Genomic DNA, 15,944 nt, shown 5'->3' with positions numbered 1-15,944 from the left:
CAACAAAGCCATAATCAAGCCTGGCAGACCTTCAAAGTGCTATGACCATGTCATTTCGCATAATATTTTCATGAGGTTTGCAATCATTATGGACAAACACACACACACAAACAGGAACAGTGAAACTTCCACTGCTAATGTTCTAGGCTGTCAGGTCCTGTTTCCCAATACCCAATTTATACATAACTTTTGGTGAACTGCTAGCTGAAATACAAGAAAATTGCATACGGTATTGTGTGATCATCACCATCAGGCAGTAACGGAATGGCCATCTTTTCAGGAATGCTAAATCATGGCATTGTGTTACCTTCACAAGCCAAAGGGCCGATGTCCTCCAGCATGGGCACAAGGAGAGGGGAAGCCTTTGTTTCAGCTTCCAACTTACCACAGGTTGTTGCCAACACTAGACAAAGTGTGGTTATTGTTACCTATGATTTTTGAAACGAGCCAACTTAAATTTTGGTTAATGATTCTGACTTATTTTAATAAACTACAGTTTACTAAATGCAGTTCCTTGACTGCACAAAACAAACCATGAGTTGAAAAAAAGAAGCAGATGCTTCCAGCATCTTCCTTGAAGCTGCATGTGGGAAAGCACACAAATCCAAGGTTCATACACTTAACACTGAAGAAGAAAGTAAGTTAGAGAGAGAAGATACTATGTTTAAAAAAGTAATTCTACACCACCCATACACACAGCTCTGTTGGAGCATATTTCCTCTACCCAAGTATAGCAGACTCAGTTATTCTGGTTACCCCAAGCTTCCTCTTCAAGTCAGATTCAACAATGAGCCCATAAAGGTCACTAGGTTTATGGGACTAAGGCAGTGACTGCTCTACTTCATATTCCTCATCTGCCATTGAGTCACTGCCCTGGCCCTGGTGTGTAAATAGTTTCATACCATTCTCTGTCTCCTGAACAGGGCAAGCTTTGGGCTACATCTACAATCTATAAACTGCCACAACTCCTCTCCTTAGAAAGCATCAATCAGGTGACCTGCCAGTAACAGGTGTAAGAACCTGGGTGGTCTTCTATAGCCTCTGGGCTTTTCATTGTGCACCAAGATACCAATATATATAAACATTCTCTCTCAATATATAAAACTTCTCTCACCACCATCTTTAAGCAGAAAGCTTTAGAAATGATAGCCAAGGCAACTCTCTGCATTGTACTGCCATCCTGTGGATCAAACCTGCCACAGCTTACAAACACATTTTAAACCAGTGGTTCCCAACCTTTACTCTTCTCCCCACAACCACTTGAAAATTAGGTACTTGATAGACCAATTAAAATATTTTTTCTTTTTGTTGTTTAGCAATCATAATGTGCTGAGCCAGATGCAAAATATGTATCAACTCTCCACTCCTTTCAAGTGGCTTGTCAGACTCTTTTCCGCACTGGAGACCTTCCATCGTCTTGCTGCCAGCTGTGGGTTTATTCTTCGGAAAAAGGCAGATCCTCCTCTCCCCATCACTTCAAGCCCCTCTTGCTCACCTTCTGGGTAGACTGCTGTGTTCTAAGAAGGATGGAGCAGCCTCTGCACCCACTGTTCTTCACACACACATAGCTATGCTGCTCTGCAGAGTTGCTACCGTGGACCATCTAGATGAAACTCATGGACCATTGATGGTTCATGAATTACTTTAGGAACCCCTGCTTTAAAGAACAGTTAAAGCTAACTATGGTTTAAAGATGAACATTCACTGTGTGCTGGTGCATAGGAAGAAAATTGTGGCCACTTAATAGCAGAGGAGCAGCAAAGTCGTGGTTTTCCTTGTGTTACGTCCTAACTCAGACTCATGGTTTGTGTCTTGCCAAACAAACCATGAGCTGTAATGAAGTCCTGTTCTTGGCTTAGCACTTAGTGTCCATGATTTCCTTTGGAGAGAGAAACCATGAACCCACTTGGGAGCTTTTCAACTTTAAAAAATTCCTTATATTTTAAATAACTTACAGTGCAATCCTAAACATGTTTTCTCAGAAGAATTGAGCTCAATCAGATTTACTCTCATATAAGTCAGCAAACAAAACTGCAGCCTAAGGATGCAAATAGTAAGCAGACTTAGTTAGGAAATAAGACCAACTAAGCGACTAAACAACAACAAAGCACGGTGGGACTAGCTTTTGAGTAAACATGTGCAGGATCAGGTTTTTTTAAAGTTTTTTTTAAAGTGTTGCATGGTGAGGTTAAAAGCAAGGCCTGTATATGAAAATGTTGAAGACATCAACTGACACCAACACCCATTAATCTTAAAGGCCCTTTCTGGCCCTATAATAAAGATCCTCCCATCTTTTGAGCCTCTTAGGAAGTTTTTCTAGCAGCAATCGCCCTGTAAAATCCAGTGAGACATGTCAGGCATGCCCCGTCACCAATGTCCCAGACGGATGGCAAAAACATACCTTGTTAAAAGATTTTCATAAACACCCCCTTATCATCCACCAAACCCCACCACACCAGTTTATTTCTGATGCTGCTTTAGTTTAGATGACTATTTTGGAATTATTAATGGTTTCAGTTTTCTACATCAATATTCTGATATAAAGATTAGTGCTAGACACAGAAATTGCAGTATTTCAATACAGTGGTACCTTGGGTTATATACTTAATTCGTTCCGGAGGTCTGTTCTTAACGTGAAACTGTTCTTAACCTGAAGCACCACTTTAGCTAATGGGGCCTCCTGCTGCTGCTGCTGCTGCTGCCACACCGCTGGAGCACAATTTCTGTTCTCATCCTGAAGCACTATTTCTGGGTAAGTGGAGTCTGTAACGCGAAGCATATGTAACCTGAGGTACCACTGTAGTGTGGCCTTTGGCTAATTGAACAAACTAAAGCTATGCTTTTCCCAGTAGTGATGTATGGAAGTAAGAGCTGAACCATAAGAAGGCTGATCGCCGAAGAATTGATGCTTTTGAATTATGGTGCTGGAAGAGACCCTTGAGAGTCCCATGGACTACCAGAAGATCAAACCTATCCATTCTGAAGGAAACCAGCCCTGAGTGCTCACTGCAAGCACAGATCTTGAAGCTGAGGCTCCAATACTTTGGCCACCTCATGAGAAGAGAAGAATTCCTGAAAAAGAACCTGATGTTGGGAAAGATTGAGGGCACAAGGAGAAGGGGATGACAGAGGACGAGATGGTTGGCCAATGTTCTCGAAACTACCAACATGAATTTGACGAAACCTTGGGAGGCAGTGGAAGACAGGAGTGCCTGGCGTGCTCTGGTCTATGGGGTCACGAAGAGTCAGACATGACTAAACAACTAAACAACAACAAAAATGGCCTTTAAACTGTGGGGGGGGGCAGGTATTGTTTTGTTTGCTTTTATGTTATGCATGTTTGCATTTTTATTCTGTAAGCTTCCCTGTGAGCTTCGGAAGAAGGGTGGCATACAAATTCAATAAATAAATATTTGGATTTGCCAGTCACTCAACAGTTTTTAACTTCATCCCCACGGGCACACACCACCAGTCTCCTGAGACAGACGGATGCCGACCTAACTGATATATATATGGATTTGCCAGCCACCTTCAGCTATTAAACTACAGTGATAATTATAATAATGAATCCCCACAAACCCCACTCACATGCAAGACGTTTTAGGCTCCAGGCCTGCCAGAGGAAGGGTTTGTAACATTACCTCTTAATCGTCAAGAGTTTAAATAATAATAATAATAATAATAATAATAATTTATTATTTGTACCCCGCCCATCTGGCTGGGTTTCCCCAGCCACTCTGGGTGGCTTCCATAGAAACCAAAAATACACTAAAATATCACAGATTAAAAACTTCCCTGAACAGGGCTGCCTTAAGATGTCTTCTGAATGTCAGGTAGTTATTTATCGTTTTGACATCTGATGGGAGGGCGTTCCACAGGACAGGCGCCACTACCGAGAAGGCCCTCTGCCTGGTTCCCTGTAGCTTTGCTTCTCGTAATGAGGGAACCGCCAGGAGGCCCTCGGCGCTGGACCTCAGCGTCCGGGCAGAACGATGGGGGTGGAGACGCTCCTTCAGGTATACTGGGCCGAGGCCGTTTAGGGCTTTAAAGGTCAATACCAGCACTTTGAATTGTGCTTGGAAACAATATCACATACCTTCCAACATTTCTCCAATGGAAAATAGGGGCGTTCCATTTCATAATGATAATTTTACTATTTACACTCCACACATCTGACTGGGTTGGCCAAGCCACTCTGGCAGCTTCCAACACACATAAAAACACATAATTAAACATTAAACTTCTTTTTTTTGTTTGTTTTAAAAAACTTCCCTATACAAGATTGCCTTCAGACGGCTCAGGAGTCAGATAACTCCATACCCTCCAACATTTCTTCGATGAAAATAAGGAAACCTAAAGGAAAAGTGGAACATTCTGGGATCAAATCAGAAACCGGGTGATTTAGATTAATCAAATCTAAATCAGGGACATCCCTGGAAAATAGGGGCACTTGGAAGGTCTAGGGTAAATATTTAACAGAATTGCAAACAGCAGCTCACTACCTCCACAGAATGTCATGCTGCTTGCAGGGGCGCAGAATAAAAATTTAGTACCGTCAAAAAAATATGCTTCCAACATATAATATTTTAAAAACTTCCCTATACAGGATTGCCTTCAGATGGCTCGGGGGTTGGATAACTCCATACCCTCCAACATTTCTCCAATGAAAATAGGGACATCCTAATGAAAAGTGGGACATTCTGGGATCAAATCAGAAACCGGGATGGCTTCTCTAAATCAGGGACACTTGGAGGATCTGATATCACAGTCTCATAAAATTGTAGTGAAGGGGCCATGAGCTTCATCTAGCCCACCCTACTGCAATGCAGGAACCCCCATAGCTTTTTTAAAAAGAGAAAACTTCCAGTACTTTTTAGCCCGCCTGTCTTACAGGTATAGTAAAGATAATAAAAAGTAACAAATCATCCCCAATAAACACTGCTATAGTTTCGAAAGGGGGTTCATTTTCCTTCCTCCCCCCGCCCCCCCCGCCCCCCCCCGCGTGGTGACAGGGAGCACTGAGGCGTCCAGGCCCCACACGGCTTTCTCCCCCACGGCACTCACGCGAGTCCAGGCCCACTTGGTAACAGGCCAGCGGCTCCAGCGACAACTTGTATCCCTCGAACTTGGGGTCTAAGAGCAGCCGCTTGACGCGAAGGGAGCAATTCGCCGCCGCCTCCATGCCGCCCGGGAACCAATAAAGTTGTTGTTGAAACGGCGAGGCGTCGCGATCGGCCGACGAAGCGCCTCTCGCGGCCGCAAAGGATCCTGGGTACTGAGGCACGCCGGGAGATGTAGTTCAGGAGGCCCTCTAGGCTCCAGGCTGGACTGGATGACCCTCGGGTGCCCAACTCTATGATTGCCGGGGGGAAAGCACGTCTTGCAATCTAATCTTGTGGACCTTGCTCAGAAGTAAACTGCACTTTCAAAGGGTTTTTGGTGTGTTGTTTTTTTTGCTTTCTAGTGACAAGAGTTGATGAGGTGCCCATTAAGTCTGCTAAACACACTTGCGTGCTTTTCTTACGTATTAATTAACCCTGTTTAGCTTTAGCTAGGCATAATTGCCTGGGAGTGAATTCAGCAAAGATTTAAGAGTCAGAAATCAGGAAGACCAATATTTTAAGAAGGAATGGGGGAAATTTATAACTTATCTTAGACCATTGTAAACAGTTAAAATCGTTAGTAGGATCGGAATTATCACGTGTAGTTGAAGGTTGAATTCTGGACATAACGGAAAAGAGGTAAAGGTTTTGGATTATCACAAAAGATGCGGGAGGAAAGGATTAATAATAGGACCCACAAAGGGGAGGATGGAAGTTCAAGAGATTCCTTGGAATCGTGTTTTTTATTATTTATGTGCGATATATCTCTGTAAAAATTTAATTTGAAAAACCATATATATATATATATATATATATATATATATATATATGGTTTTTCAAATTATATATATGGTTTTTCCATATATATATATATATATATATATATATATATATATATGGTTTTTCAAATTAAATTTATATATATATAAGCAAATATATATATATATATATATAGATGCAAAGATTTGCATCTAAGGAAAGCTGCACACTCGATGGGAGCAAATCCATTACCTCCTACTGAATTGAGTGACAGCTAAACTCCCGGGTGAAGTTTCGCAACCTAGACCCCACGAAAACCAGCCTTCCTCCTCCGCCTGCTTTCAATGCCTGCCCCACTCTGAATTGAACCCGCGCAAGTCTGCGTGGAAAAAACACCCTCCTACGGGTTGCCCGAGTCGAAGCTGCCGAAAGGGATTGTGGGAGACATAGTTTCATCTCGAGACGGGGGGGGCTCTAGCAAAGCGGGCGAGCGGCTGGAGGGCCTTCTGGGAGTTGTAGTTCTTTTGCCTAACCAGGGCTCGCAGAGTTCGCAACCAAAGACTACATTTCCCATGCATCCCTGCGGCGGGAAAGATTAGGCAGGGCGTTGAGATTTCTGTTAAGGCTTGGTCTCGGGAGCCGGACGGGAAGGGATCGGGTCTCCTCCGGGGCAGGTAATCCGACTTGTCGGCGGCAGGGGGTGTGGGGGGTGATAGCGGAGGAGGCGGCGTCTTGGTCGCTTAGACTGAAGAATGGCTCCCTTTCCTCTCCCTCCTTCTCCCTTTTCCCGATCTCCCCACTTGGAATTGACTACTCTCTCTTTCTCTCTCCCCCCCCTCCCCATTTCCAGATACGGGGGTCGAGAAAGGCTCTTTCTTTCAGATCCAAGTCCCCCCAGTGTAAAATCGGGGTGGCTGTAAATTCGCCTGACTTCAGTAGGTCGCATCTGCGTGTTTGGGAAATTTGCTGGCCAGGCAACTAGAAACGTGATAATATAATAATAATAATAATAATTTATTATTTATACCCCGCCCATCTGGCTGAGTTTCCCCAGCCACTCTGGGCGGCTCCCAATCAGTATTAAAAACAATACAGCATTACATATTAAAAACATCCCTGAACAGGGCTGCCTTAAGATGTCTTCTGAACGTCAGGTAATTCTTTATCTCTTTGACATCTGATGGGAGGGCGTTCCACAGGGCGGGCGCCACTACCGAGAAGGCCCTCTGTCTGGTTCCCTGTAGCCTCACTTCTCGCAATGAGGGAACCGCCAGAAGGCCCTCGGCGCTGGATCTCAGTGTCCGGGCTGAACGATGGGGGTGGAGACGCTCCTTCAGGTATACAGGACCGAGGCCGTTTAGGGCTTTAAAGGTCAGCACCAACACTTTGAATTGTGCTCGGAAACGTACTGGGAGCCAATGCAGATCTCTCAGAACCGGTGTTATGTGGTCCCGGCGGCCACTCCCAGTCACCAGTCTAGCTGCCGCATTCTGGATTAATTGCAGTTTCCGGGTCACCTTCAAAGGTAGCCCCACGTAGAGCGCATTGCAGTAGTCCAAGCGTGAGATAACTAGAGCATGCACCACTCTGGCGAGACAGTCCGCGGGCAGGTAGGGTCTCAGCCTGCGTACCAGGTGGAGTTGGTAGACAGCTGCCCTGGACACAGAGTTAATCTGCGCCTCCATGGACAGCTGTGAGTCCAAAATGACTCCCAGGCTGCGCACCTGGTCCTTCAGGGGCACAGTTACCCCATTCAGGACCAGGGAATCCTCCACACCTGCCCGCCTCCTGTCCCCCAAAAACAGTACTTCTGTCTTGTCAGGATTCAACCTCAATCTGTTAGCCGCCATCCAACCTCCAACCGCCTCCAGGCACTCACACAGGACCTTCACCGCCTTCACTGGTTCTGATTTAAAGGAGAGGTAGACGCATTTAAAATGAGATGGTGATTCAGGGTGCGTTCTCACGTTAAACGTGACTGTGGCGTGTGCACGCCGGAGTTCCCCCCACTCTGAGAACACATAACTCCTGATTGGTACACCAGTGTATGCGCTTCTGGTTTTGCTGCCGTGCGATAAGCCAATTGACCAGCTTGGTTTTCAGTATGATTTATTGGCAGCAGTTGTACAGGGCTTCAAATAGGGATCTTTCTGATCCTCTGTGGTGCAGAGTGGGATTGTCCACCAAGTGCTTTACAGTGGTACCTTGGGTTACATACACTTCAGGTTACATACGCTTCAGATTACAGACTCCGCTAACCCAGAAATAGTGCTTCAGGTTAAGAACTTTGCTTCAGGATGAGAACAGAAATCATGCTCTGGCAGTGCAGCAGCAGCTGGAGGCCCCATTAGCTAAAGTGGTGCTTCAGGTTAAGAACAGTTTCAGGTTAAGAACAGACCTCCCGTTGCTGCTTCCAGCTTCTGTTTTCTGCTTTTTGCTGAGCTCTGCCCATATGCCTTCCTATGTTCTCTGCAAATGCAGAAAGACTGGGGTGGAAAGACATCATTGGTGACTACAAATAGTGACCATCAACTGCATTAAAAGCATTACAGTTTTAAACAGGTATAGGCAAACTCGGCCCTCCAGATGTTTTGGGACTACAATTCCCATTACCCCTGACCACTGGTCCTGTTAGCTAGGGATGATGGGAGTTGTAGTCCCAAAACAACTAGAAGGCCAAGTTTTCCCATGCCTGGTTTTGAAGGACAAATGCTTTGTTGTTGTTTTTTCCTTTTAAATTTGACTTATCATAATGACTCTGCTTCATTATTTCTGATCAGTGTTAAAACTATCAATTGTATCTTCCTTGCAGAGGGAGCGCTGAAATCTGTGGTGATTGAAATCCGTTTCGGAACAGCATAGTGTGTGTTCCTTTCTTAAAACGTAAGTTTCTCGTCATTTCTCTAGATCAAAATTTCCAAACGTGCACTTTTTGGCTCCTGTCTTTTACTTTTCCCCTCACAATTTACATTTACTTTTATATACCCCTTTGTGTATGAAGTGAAGAGTCATAGCTCATAGACGGTGCTTTTGCTTTATATGTAGAATGTCCCAGGTTAAGTTCCCAGCATCTCGGAGCAGGGCTGGGACAAATCCCTAACTGAAATACTGAAGGACCAGTAACAGTCAGTGTAGATCAAGGGTCCAATGGAGCACAGGCAGTAGCCTGCATGAGGGGAGGAGAATCTCTTTATCTAACTTGAGATGCACCATTCCTACATCAAGACAGCGAGAGACTTTCATCAATCAACACTTTCAGCCCAGTGCTGGTGCATCTGATATCTGCTTACCCAAAGCTGCAGATCAATCAAAACATGTGGGGTATCCATTATTGGGATTCTAAAATGATTTTTTTTTATTAAGAACAAATATTGGAGGGTGGGAGGAAGAAATTTGGATTGATGTTGGAGGGGGGAGTCTTAACCCTTTCCCTTTTACAGTATTTCCTGAATTTAAATTGCCCCCAGCTGTTAGTGGTCTCAAAGAAGAAACAAGACTGTTTCCTGTAGTGTACCTTCCTCTTTGGGGCTAATGGTTGCTTTATTTTTTTTAAAAATAATATTTATTAATTTTATAAAACAAAAATCAACATACATAACAACATGATCTTTCTCATTAACCACGTTTCATTCACATCTTTGGACTTCCTCACATCTCTTGTTCCTGCTTTCTAAACACATAGATTTTTCTAGCAAATTATTCACTTAGTTCAGTTTATATCATGTAATTATCCAATATTGAATCTCAAATCTTAGAATTTAAATCACTCTTTTTTTTAAAAAAACACCTAATTCTAGCATATTGTTCATCCAAAATTTGTCTTTTCTTTCAGTCACATTTAAATTTATATTGTTTGTTACTAATTTGTTGGAACCATCTTATTGCAGATCTTACATCTTTCTTAACATTCATACAGTTTACAGTATTTTTGTAAATAGTCCTTAAATTTCTTCCAATCCTCCTCCACCAATTCTTCTCCCAGGTCTCGGATTCTGCCAGTCATCTCTGCCAATTCCATATAGTCTATCAGTTGCATCTGCCATTCTTCCAATGTGGGCAGATCTTGAGTTTTCCAGCTTTTAGCGATGAGTATCCTTGCTGCTGTTGTGGCATACATAAAAAAGGTTCGGTCCTTCTTTTGCACACTCTGATCAACAATGCCCAAAAGGAAGGCCTCTGGTTTCTTAGGGAAGGTATACTTAAATACCTTTTTCAGCTCATTATATATCATTTCCCAGAAGGCCTTCACCTTAGGGCAGGTCCACCAGAGGTGAAAGAATGTTCCTTCATTTTCTTTACATTTCCAACATTTATTATCAGACAAATGGTATATCTTGGCAAGTTTAACTGGGGTCATGTACCACCTGTATATCATTTTCATAATATTTTCCTTCAAGGCATTACATGCGGTAAATCTCAGACCTGTAGTCCATAACTTTTCCCAGTCAGCAAACATGATGTTGTGCCCTATGTCCTGTGCCCATTTTATCATAGCTGTTTTAACCGTTTCATCCTGTGTATTCCATTTTAGCAGCAAGTTATACATTCTTGAAAGTATCTTGGAGCTGGGTTCTAACAGTTCTGTTTCTAACTTTGATTTTTCCACCTGGAATCCTATCTTTTTATCCAACTTAAAAACTTCTTTAATCTGAGCATAATGTAGCCAATCTCGCACTTTATCTTTTATTTTCTCCATACTCTGCAACCTCCAATTATCTCCATCTTTTTCTATTATTTCCCAATATTTCGGCCATTTGGCCTCCATATTGACTCTTTTTGGGGCCTTAGCCGCTAATGGTTGCTTTAGGGTTGATTTTAACTGAGTGGGGGGATGGCACAGACAGGAAGATACACCCCCTGCCAAAAGCCCACACTCATTTTCCCTGTCCCCAGCTGTTCCTAACTGAAGGGGGGGGGGGAAATCCATGTTTAGTTTTGCCAGAAAAAAATTGACTATCATAATAAATAAAACAATGAGCTCATTTTCACAATATGCTAAGCCAAACTATGACTTACGGAGCCCACAAAAATGTACGTGGTTCCAGAGAGGAGCTTTAAGCTGTTTTACTCCTCCCTGGTCCTTTTTAATGCTGCAGTGCACTGAACTAAGTTGTTTTGGACTACATCTCCCATTAGTGCTGGCCAAGGATGATAGGAGTTGTATTCCAGAACATTTGGAGGGCACAGGCTGGCAAAGGCGGCTGTATACACTTACTTGGGATTAATTGCATTGAATTTAATAGGACTTCATTCCAGTAAATGTGCCTAGGATTGGCATCAGGTCAAAATGTTGGGAACAAAGAGCCACATTTATTGGGAGTGGTTTGGAATTCGTAAAAAACTATTAATAAAACATTGCACTTGTGTATGATCTCACTGTTCTGGTCTAAGAAAATCATTGTACTTGGCTCTTGAATCAACAACGGAAGTTGTTGTCTTGCCACTGAGGTCCTTGTGTCAGATGCAAAGAATGGATTTATGTAGTATCCGACTATAAAAACAGAACCAACTAACAAAACATTGGAAAATCTCAGAACAGGTCTGTGTACTTTGCAATTCCCCCCTGATCAAACCCTGCCCATCCAACCATGCCTTGTCAGCTTCTGAGACTTTCCTGTTACCAGTGTGGTGTAGTGGTTAAGAGCGGTAGTCTCGTAATCTGGGGAACCGGGTTCGCGTCTCCGCTCCTCCGCATGCAGCTGCTCGGTGACCTTGGGCCAGTCACACTTCTCTGAAGTCTCACAGCCCCACTCACCTCACAGAGTGTTTGTTGTGGGGGAAGAAGGGAAAGGAGAATGTTAGCTGCTTTGAGACTCCTTAAAGGGAGTGAAAGGCAGGATATCAAATCCAAACTCTTCTTCTTCTTCTTCTTCTTCTTACCAAGTCTCTGGCAAGCAGCCACTCATGGGCTATATTCACCTTTTTTGTGTACACCCAGTTTAGATGGGTGGTAGATGTTGTGTCTCAGTAAGCTTCATCTCTGCATTTTTTTTTTTTTTTTAGTAGATCGGTTGTTCACAGATAGACTCCCCAAAAAATGAATAAAGATGCCCAAATGAGAGCAAGCATAAACCAAAAGCTAATCGAAACAGGAGAACGAGAACGGTAGGTGGGCTTTGTTTCTTGTTCCACATGTAGGAATATATTGCATCACTATGGCTGCAGTCTTAACCCCACATGGTTAGGATTGGAGACTTCTGTGTTCGTTACTGGGGGAAAAGGTGTGTTAATATACGAAGAGTCCTTCTGGATCAGGCCAGTGGCCCATCTAGTCCAGCATCCTGTTCTCACAGATGGAGAGGAGAACCTGTAGCCAGTTGGTATCACTCAGCCTAACTAAGTGTGATTGTAGAGACAATAAAATTGGTGGGTGGCAGGGACCATGCATGCTGCCCTTAATCACTTGGAGTAAAAAAACCTACAAATATAGCTGGTTTGGGATTTTGCTTATTGGGTCCATGTTAGCTTTCTAATTCAGGTTGTTGGACCCCTCTGCCCCAGCTAGCATGGCTGCAATCTAACAACATCTGGAGGGTTACAGCTGTGTCACCCTTGGATTAGGTTTGGCCAGTGCAGATTCCACATTCCAAGCATTTGTTTGTGCTAATCTCTCTTATGTGTGGTAGTTTATATTTGGGGCTCGATAATGCGGTTTACTTTACTGTCCTCTAACGACATGTTGTTTTACAGCCTTAAAGAGTTACTGAGAGCCAAATTAATCGAATGTGGTTGGAAGGACCAGCTGAAGGCACACTGCAAAGGTAATTAAGCATATGGAAGTGAGTGCCTAAAAAGGTAAAGGTACCCCTGCCCGTACGGGCCAGTCTTGACAGACTCTGGGGTTGTGCGCCCATCTCACTCAAGAGGCCGAGGGCCAGCGCTGTCCGGAGACACTTCCGGGTCACGTGGCTAGCGTGACAAAGCTGCATCTGGCAAGCCAGCACAGCACACGGAACGCCGTTTACCTTCCCGCTGGTAAGCGGTCCCTATTTATCTACTTGCACCCGGGGGTGCTTTCGAACTGCTAGGTTGGCAGGCGCTGGCACCGAGCAGCGGGAGCGCACCCCGCCGCGGGGATTCGAACCGCAGACCTTTCGATCGGCAAGCCCTAGGCACTGAGGCTTTTACCCACAGCGCCACCCGCGTCCCGAGTGCCTATATATCTGCATTTTAAATACTGATAGATTTTTTTTAAAAAAACACCACCTGACTGTTTCTTTCCATCTCCATTCTAGCAGTTTTAAGCACTGCATTTTAGACCCAGTTCCTTCTAGAACCAAAATGTCCATTTCCCAGAAGATTTATTCCACCTTATAGCGCATAATCATCAGCTGCTTAAAAATTCTATTAAAAAAAAGTTTACTTTTTCTGTTTATTATATTTATACCCAGGCTATGCTTCTAACAAGCTAAATCTGATAATGATTTCAGAATTAGGTTGACTAAGGTTCCTACTTTTATATGGTCACTAGTTTGAGTATATTTTTCCTTCCTATTTCTGTATAGGTCCAATGCAGACATGACACATCTGATCACTTAAAGTTAAATGTGTAAATGCACTTTGGAATGAACCCTAATACATGTGTTGAGTTTTTTCATCTTGGCTAGTATCATTTTCTAATTTGAAGTATTGTGTGTAACCTTGCTTAGATGTCATCAAAGACAAAGGCCTAGAGCATGTCACGGTTGACGATTTGGTGGCAGAAATTACTCCCAAAGGCAGAGGTAAGAGAAGTAACATTGCTTTGACACATACGCAAAGAACACTGATGTTTATCTGGCTGAGATTTATGTACTGCTGCATCTAGGACAAGGAAAGTGAATCTGGACCTCAACTTCCATCATTCCTAATCTTTGGCCATATTGGCTGGTCCTGATGGGAGTCAGAGTGCAACAACACCTGGAGAGATGCACCTTCTCCATCCTTGATCTAGGAGAATGCCGCAATTGGTTTACTGTAAACAAGATTCTCTGTCATCTTGAGGCATGTACCTAATGGTGCTCATTTACAGTGCTCATTTACTTAATTGTGAAGAGATGAATTGAATGTGTTTAATGTGATCACCATAGGCAATTAGGAAAGAAAGAAAGAATTGTACTGAGTGAAACACTGGCACCAGCACAGCTCTAGCCACAGGCAACTAGTCTCATGTAACAACGGGACATGCACCCTCAATATTATCAGAAAATGCATTCAGCTAGTTCAGTATTTCCTGATGCGTATTAATGGCTTGGATCCTAATTAGTTCTCAGTGATTGGAAGGGCCTCTTCTGTTTTGTCCAAGCAGAGTTCATTGTGGATCACAGCAAATTAAACCACTGGCAATAATTAAAGTACATAGAATTGAGTTATAACACAAAAACAGATACAATAATTTCAGGTAACATCAAAGTTTAATTCAGCCTAGCCTGACTGCCTGGCATTTTTTTTTACAAACCCATAAAGACTAAGGCTGGGGGATTTCTCTTAGAAGAGAATGACACAAACGTGCCACTGTGCAAAAGTTCATATGATCCATCAATCCAAAGACAGCCCATGGGCTATAGATTGCGACCTGCCAGATGCTCAACTACTCAGACAAACCCAGAGATACCAACTTCCCAGTAGACCGGAACTATACATGGCTGTTGAGCTTTGTAGAGCCAAAGTTCTGATTTCATGGGGTTTGTTATTAATCTGGGCTAAACAGGATGAATCTCAAGGGATATAAAATTGGGCTCTTCACTTTGTATGTATTCTATAAAAATGGTGTTTGCACTGCAGCACTTGTAAGCTCCTGTTGTCACATGTAATGTAGCTACAGCTTGATTTCTCACATCTTTTCCCCACTCTCATCTCTTGCTGCCTATTTTTACTTTCCAGCCTTGGTACCCGACAGTGTAAAGAAAGAGCTTCTACAAAGAATAAGAACATTCCTCGCTCAACACGCCAGCCTTTGATTTCTTCCATTGAGTCTTACCGTGTTGTATGACGTGAATCTTGCCAGAAACTGGAAGACGTTTTTCCATGCTTTAGGGTTGAAAGTTCACCTTTTTTTTAATGTTTAGTTACTGGAAGCGTACTTTGCTACATTGACTTCTTAATTCTTGCTATTTTAATAAAAAATAAAATGAACTGCTTGTGGGTGTATGTTGGAAAGAGATGCCATTTCTTGCCATTAAAAGGTTATTGTGTCGCTTAACATGATTGACATCTTTTTCATCATGTCTCTTAAAATTGCAGTAGTAGAAATGATAACAGAACACATGCTAGATAAAGTATTTGGTTAACAGCAGAGAAAAAGAAGGATGCCCATATGATACAGGATGGGGCAGAGCAGTGATGGGTAGGATTTTGGGTAGATGGGTATTATCTTAGCCTACCCTTTCCCAACCTGGGAACATCAATATATTTTGGTGCCCTAGCCTACAGCTATACTATAGCTAAACACTGCCTATAGTACTTACCGTAATTGTGATGCTGAGTTGAAAGAGATGCTGTTTTTAAAAGAAGCAGTTAAGATTTGGGAGGGATATGAGGTCATGGCAATGGAAGCTAGATCTTTAAGGCAATTTTGACAACAAAATAAGGTAGTATGCCTGCCTGTAAGACCGTGAGATTTGAAACTAATCTCAGAAATCAAATCTTCCTCTGATGTTATTTTAAGGTCCTGATGGCACAGGCTAAGGAGAAAAAATGTGCATCTTCCCCCCCCCCCCCCCAACGATCGAGAACCTTGAAATCCTAATCCATTTTATCCAATGGCATTTTTTAATTGCAATCTTATGTTATCTAGAAACTCCTATTTAATTCAGTGGAATTAATGCTGAGCAAATATGCTTTAGGTTGGTATGTAACATTGCAGACTATGGGATGTATCCAACTAAGCTTTACCCATTAAAATCAATGGCTCTAAATCGTGTTCATTAATCTCAGTGGGTTTACTCTGAGGAGGATTAGTATTGGATACAGCCTTATTACACAAGAGGAAGGGGTTTGGACTAGAGGATCATCGTGGTCCCTTCCAATTCTATGATGTATTTCCTGGCAGGAGCGGCCAAAACTATTTTTCTATACATGGATTTCAAACAGCACCAGAATGGG

The 15,944-nt window shown here is 43.0% G+C and overlaps 2 protein-coding genes across 3 annotated transcripts in view; one reads left to right on the top strand and one right to left on the bottom strand.

Moving 5' to 3' along the window:
* NUDCD1 (NudC domain containing 1) overlaps positions 1-5,249 on the bottom strand; it is a 50,023-nt gene extending 44,774 nt beyond the window's left edge. The window contains exon 1 of the mRNA XM_081874341.1: positions 5,065-5,249. Coding sequence (XP_081730467.1) covers positions 5,065-5,182 — 118 coding nt within the window. The 5' untranslated portion in view covers positions 5,183-5,249. The remainder of the gene's footprint in view (positions 1-5,064) is intronic.
* A 1,152-nt stretch (positions 5,250-6,401) lies between these two features.
* ENY2 (ENY2 transcription and export complex 2 subunit) lies at positions 6,402-14,975 on the top strand. Of its 2 annotated transcripts, none has more exons than XM_081874892.1 (6): positions 6,402-6,535; positions 8,674-8,744; positions 11,865-11,966; positions 12,552-12,622; positions 13,511-13,585; positions 14,724-14,975. In XM_081874892.1, the coding sequence occupies exons 3-6, from the start codon at positions 11,899-11,901 to the stop codon at positions 14,798-14,800; spliced, it is 291 nt and encodes a 96-aa protein (XP_081731018.1). In that variant the 5' UTR covers positions 6,402-6,535; positions 8,674-8,744; positions 11,865-11,898; the 3' UTR covers positions 14,801-14,975. The 2 variants fall into 2 exon arrangements, with proteins under 2 accessions (XP_081731018.1, XP_081731019.1); XM_081874893.1 differs by lacking the exon at positions 6,402-6,535 and adding an exon at positions 6,741-6,796.
* Positions 14,976-15,944: the final 969 nt, after the last annotated feature.

The sequence above is a fragment of the Podarcis erhardii genome, assembly GCF_964252035.2.
Source record: "Podarcis erhardii genome assembly, chromosome: 8".
NCBI lineage: Eukaryota > Metazoa > Chordata > Lepidosauria > Squamata > Lacertidae > Podarcis > Podarcis erhardii.
Note: the sequence above shows the minus strand (reverse complement) of the source record. Positions and strands in the feature narration are given on the sequence as shown.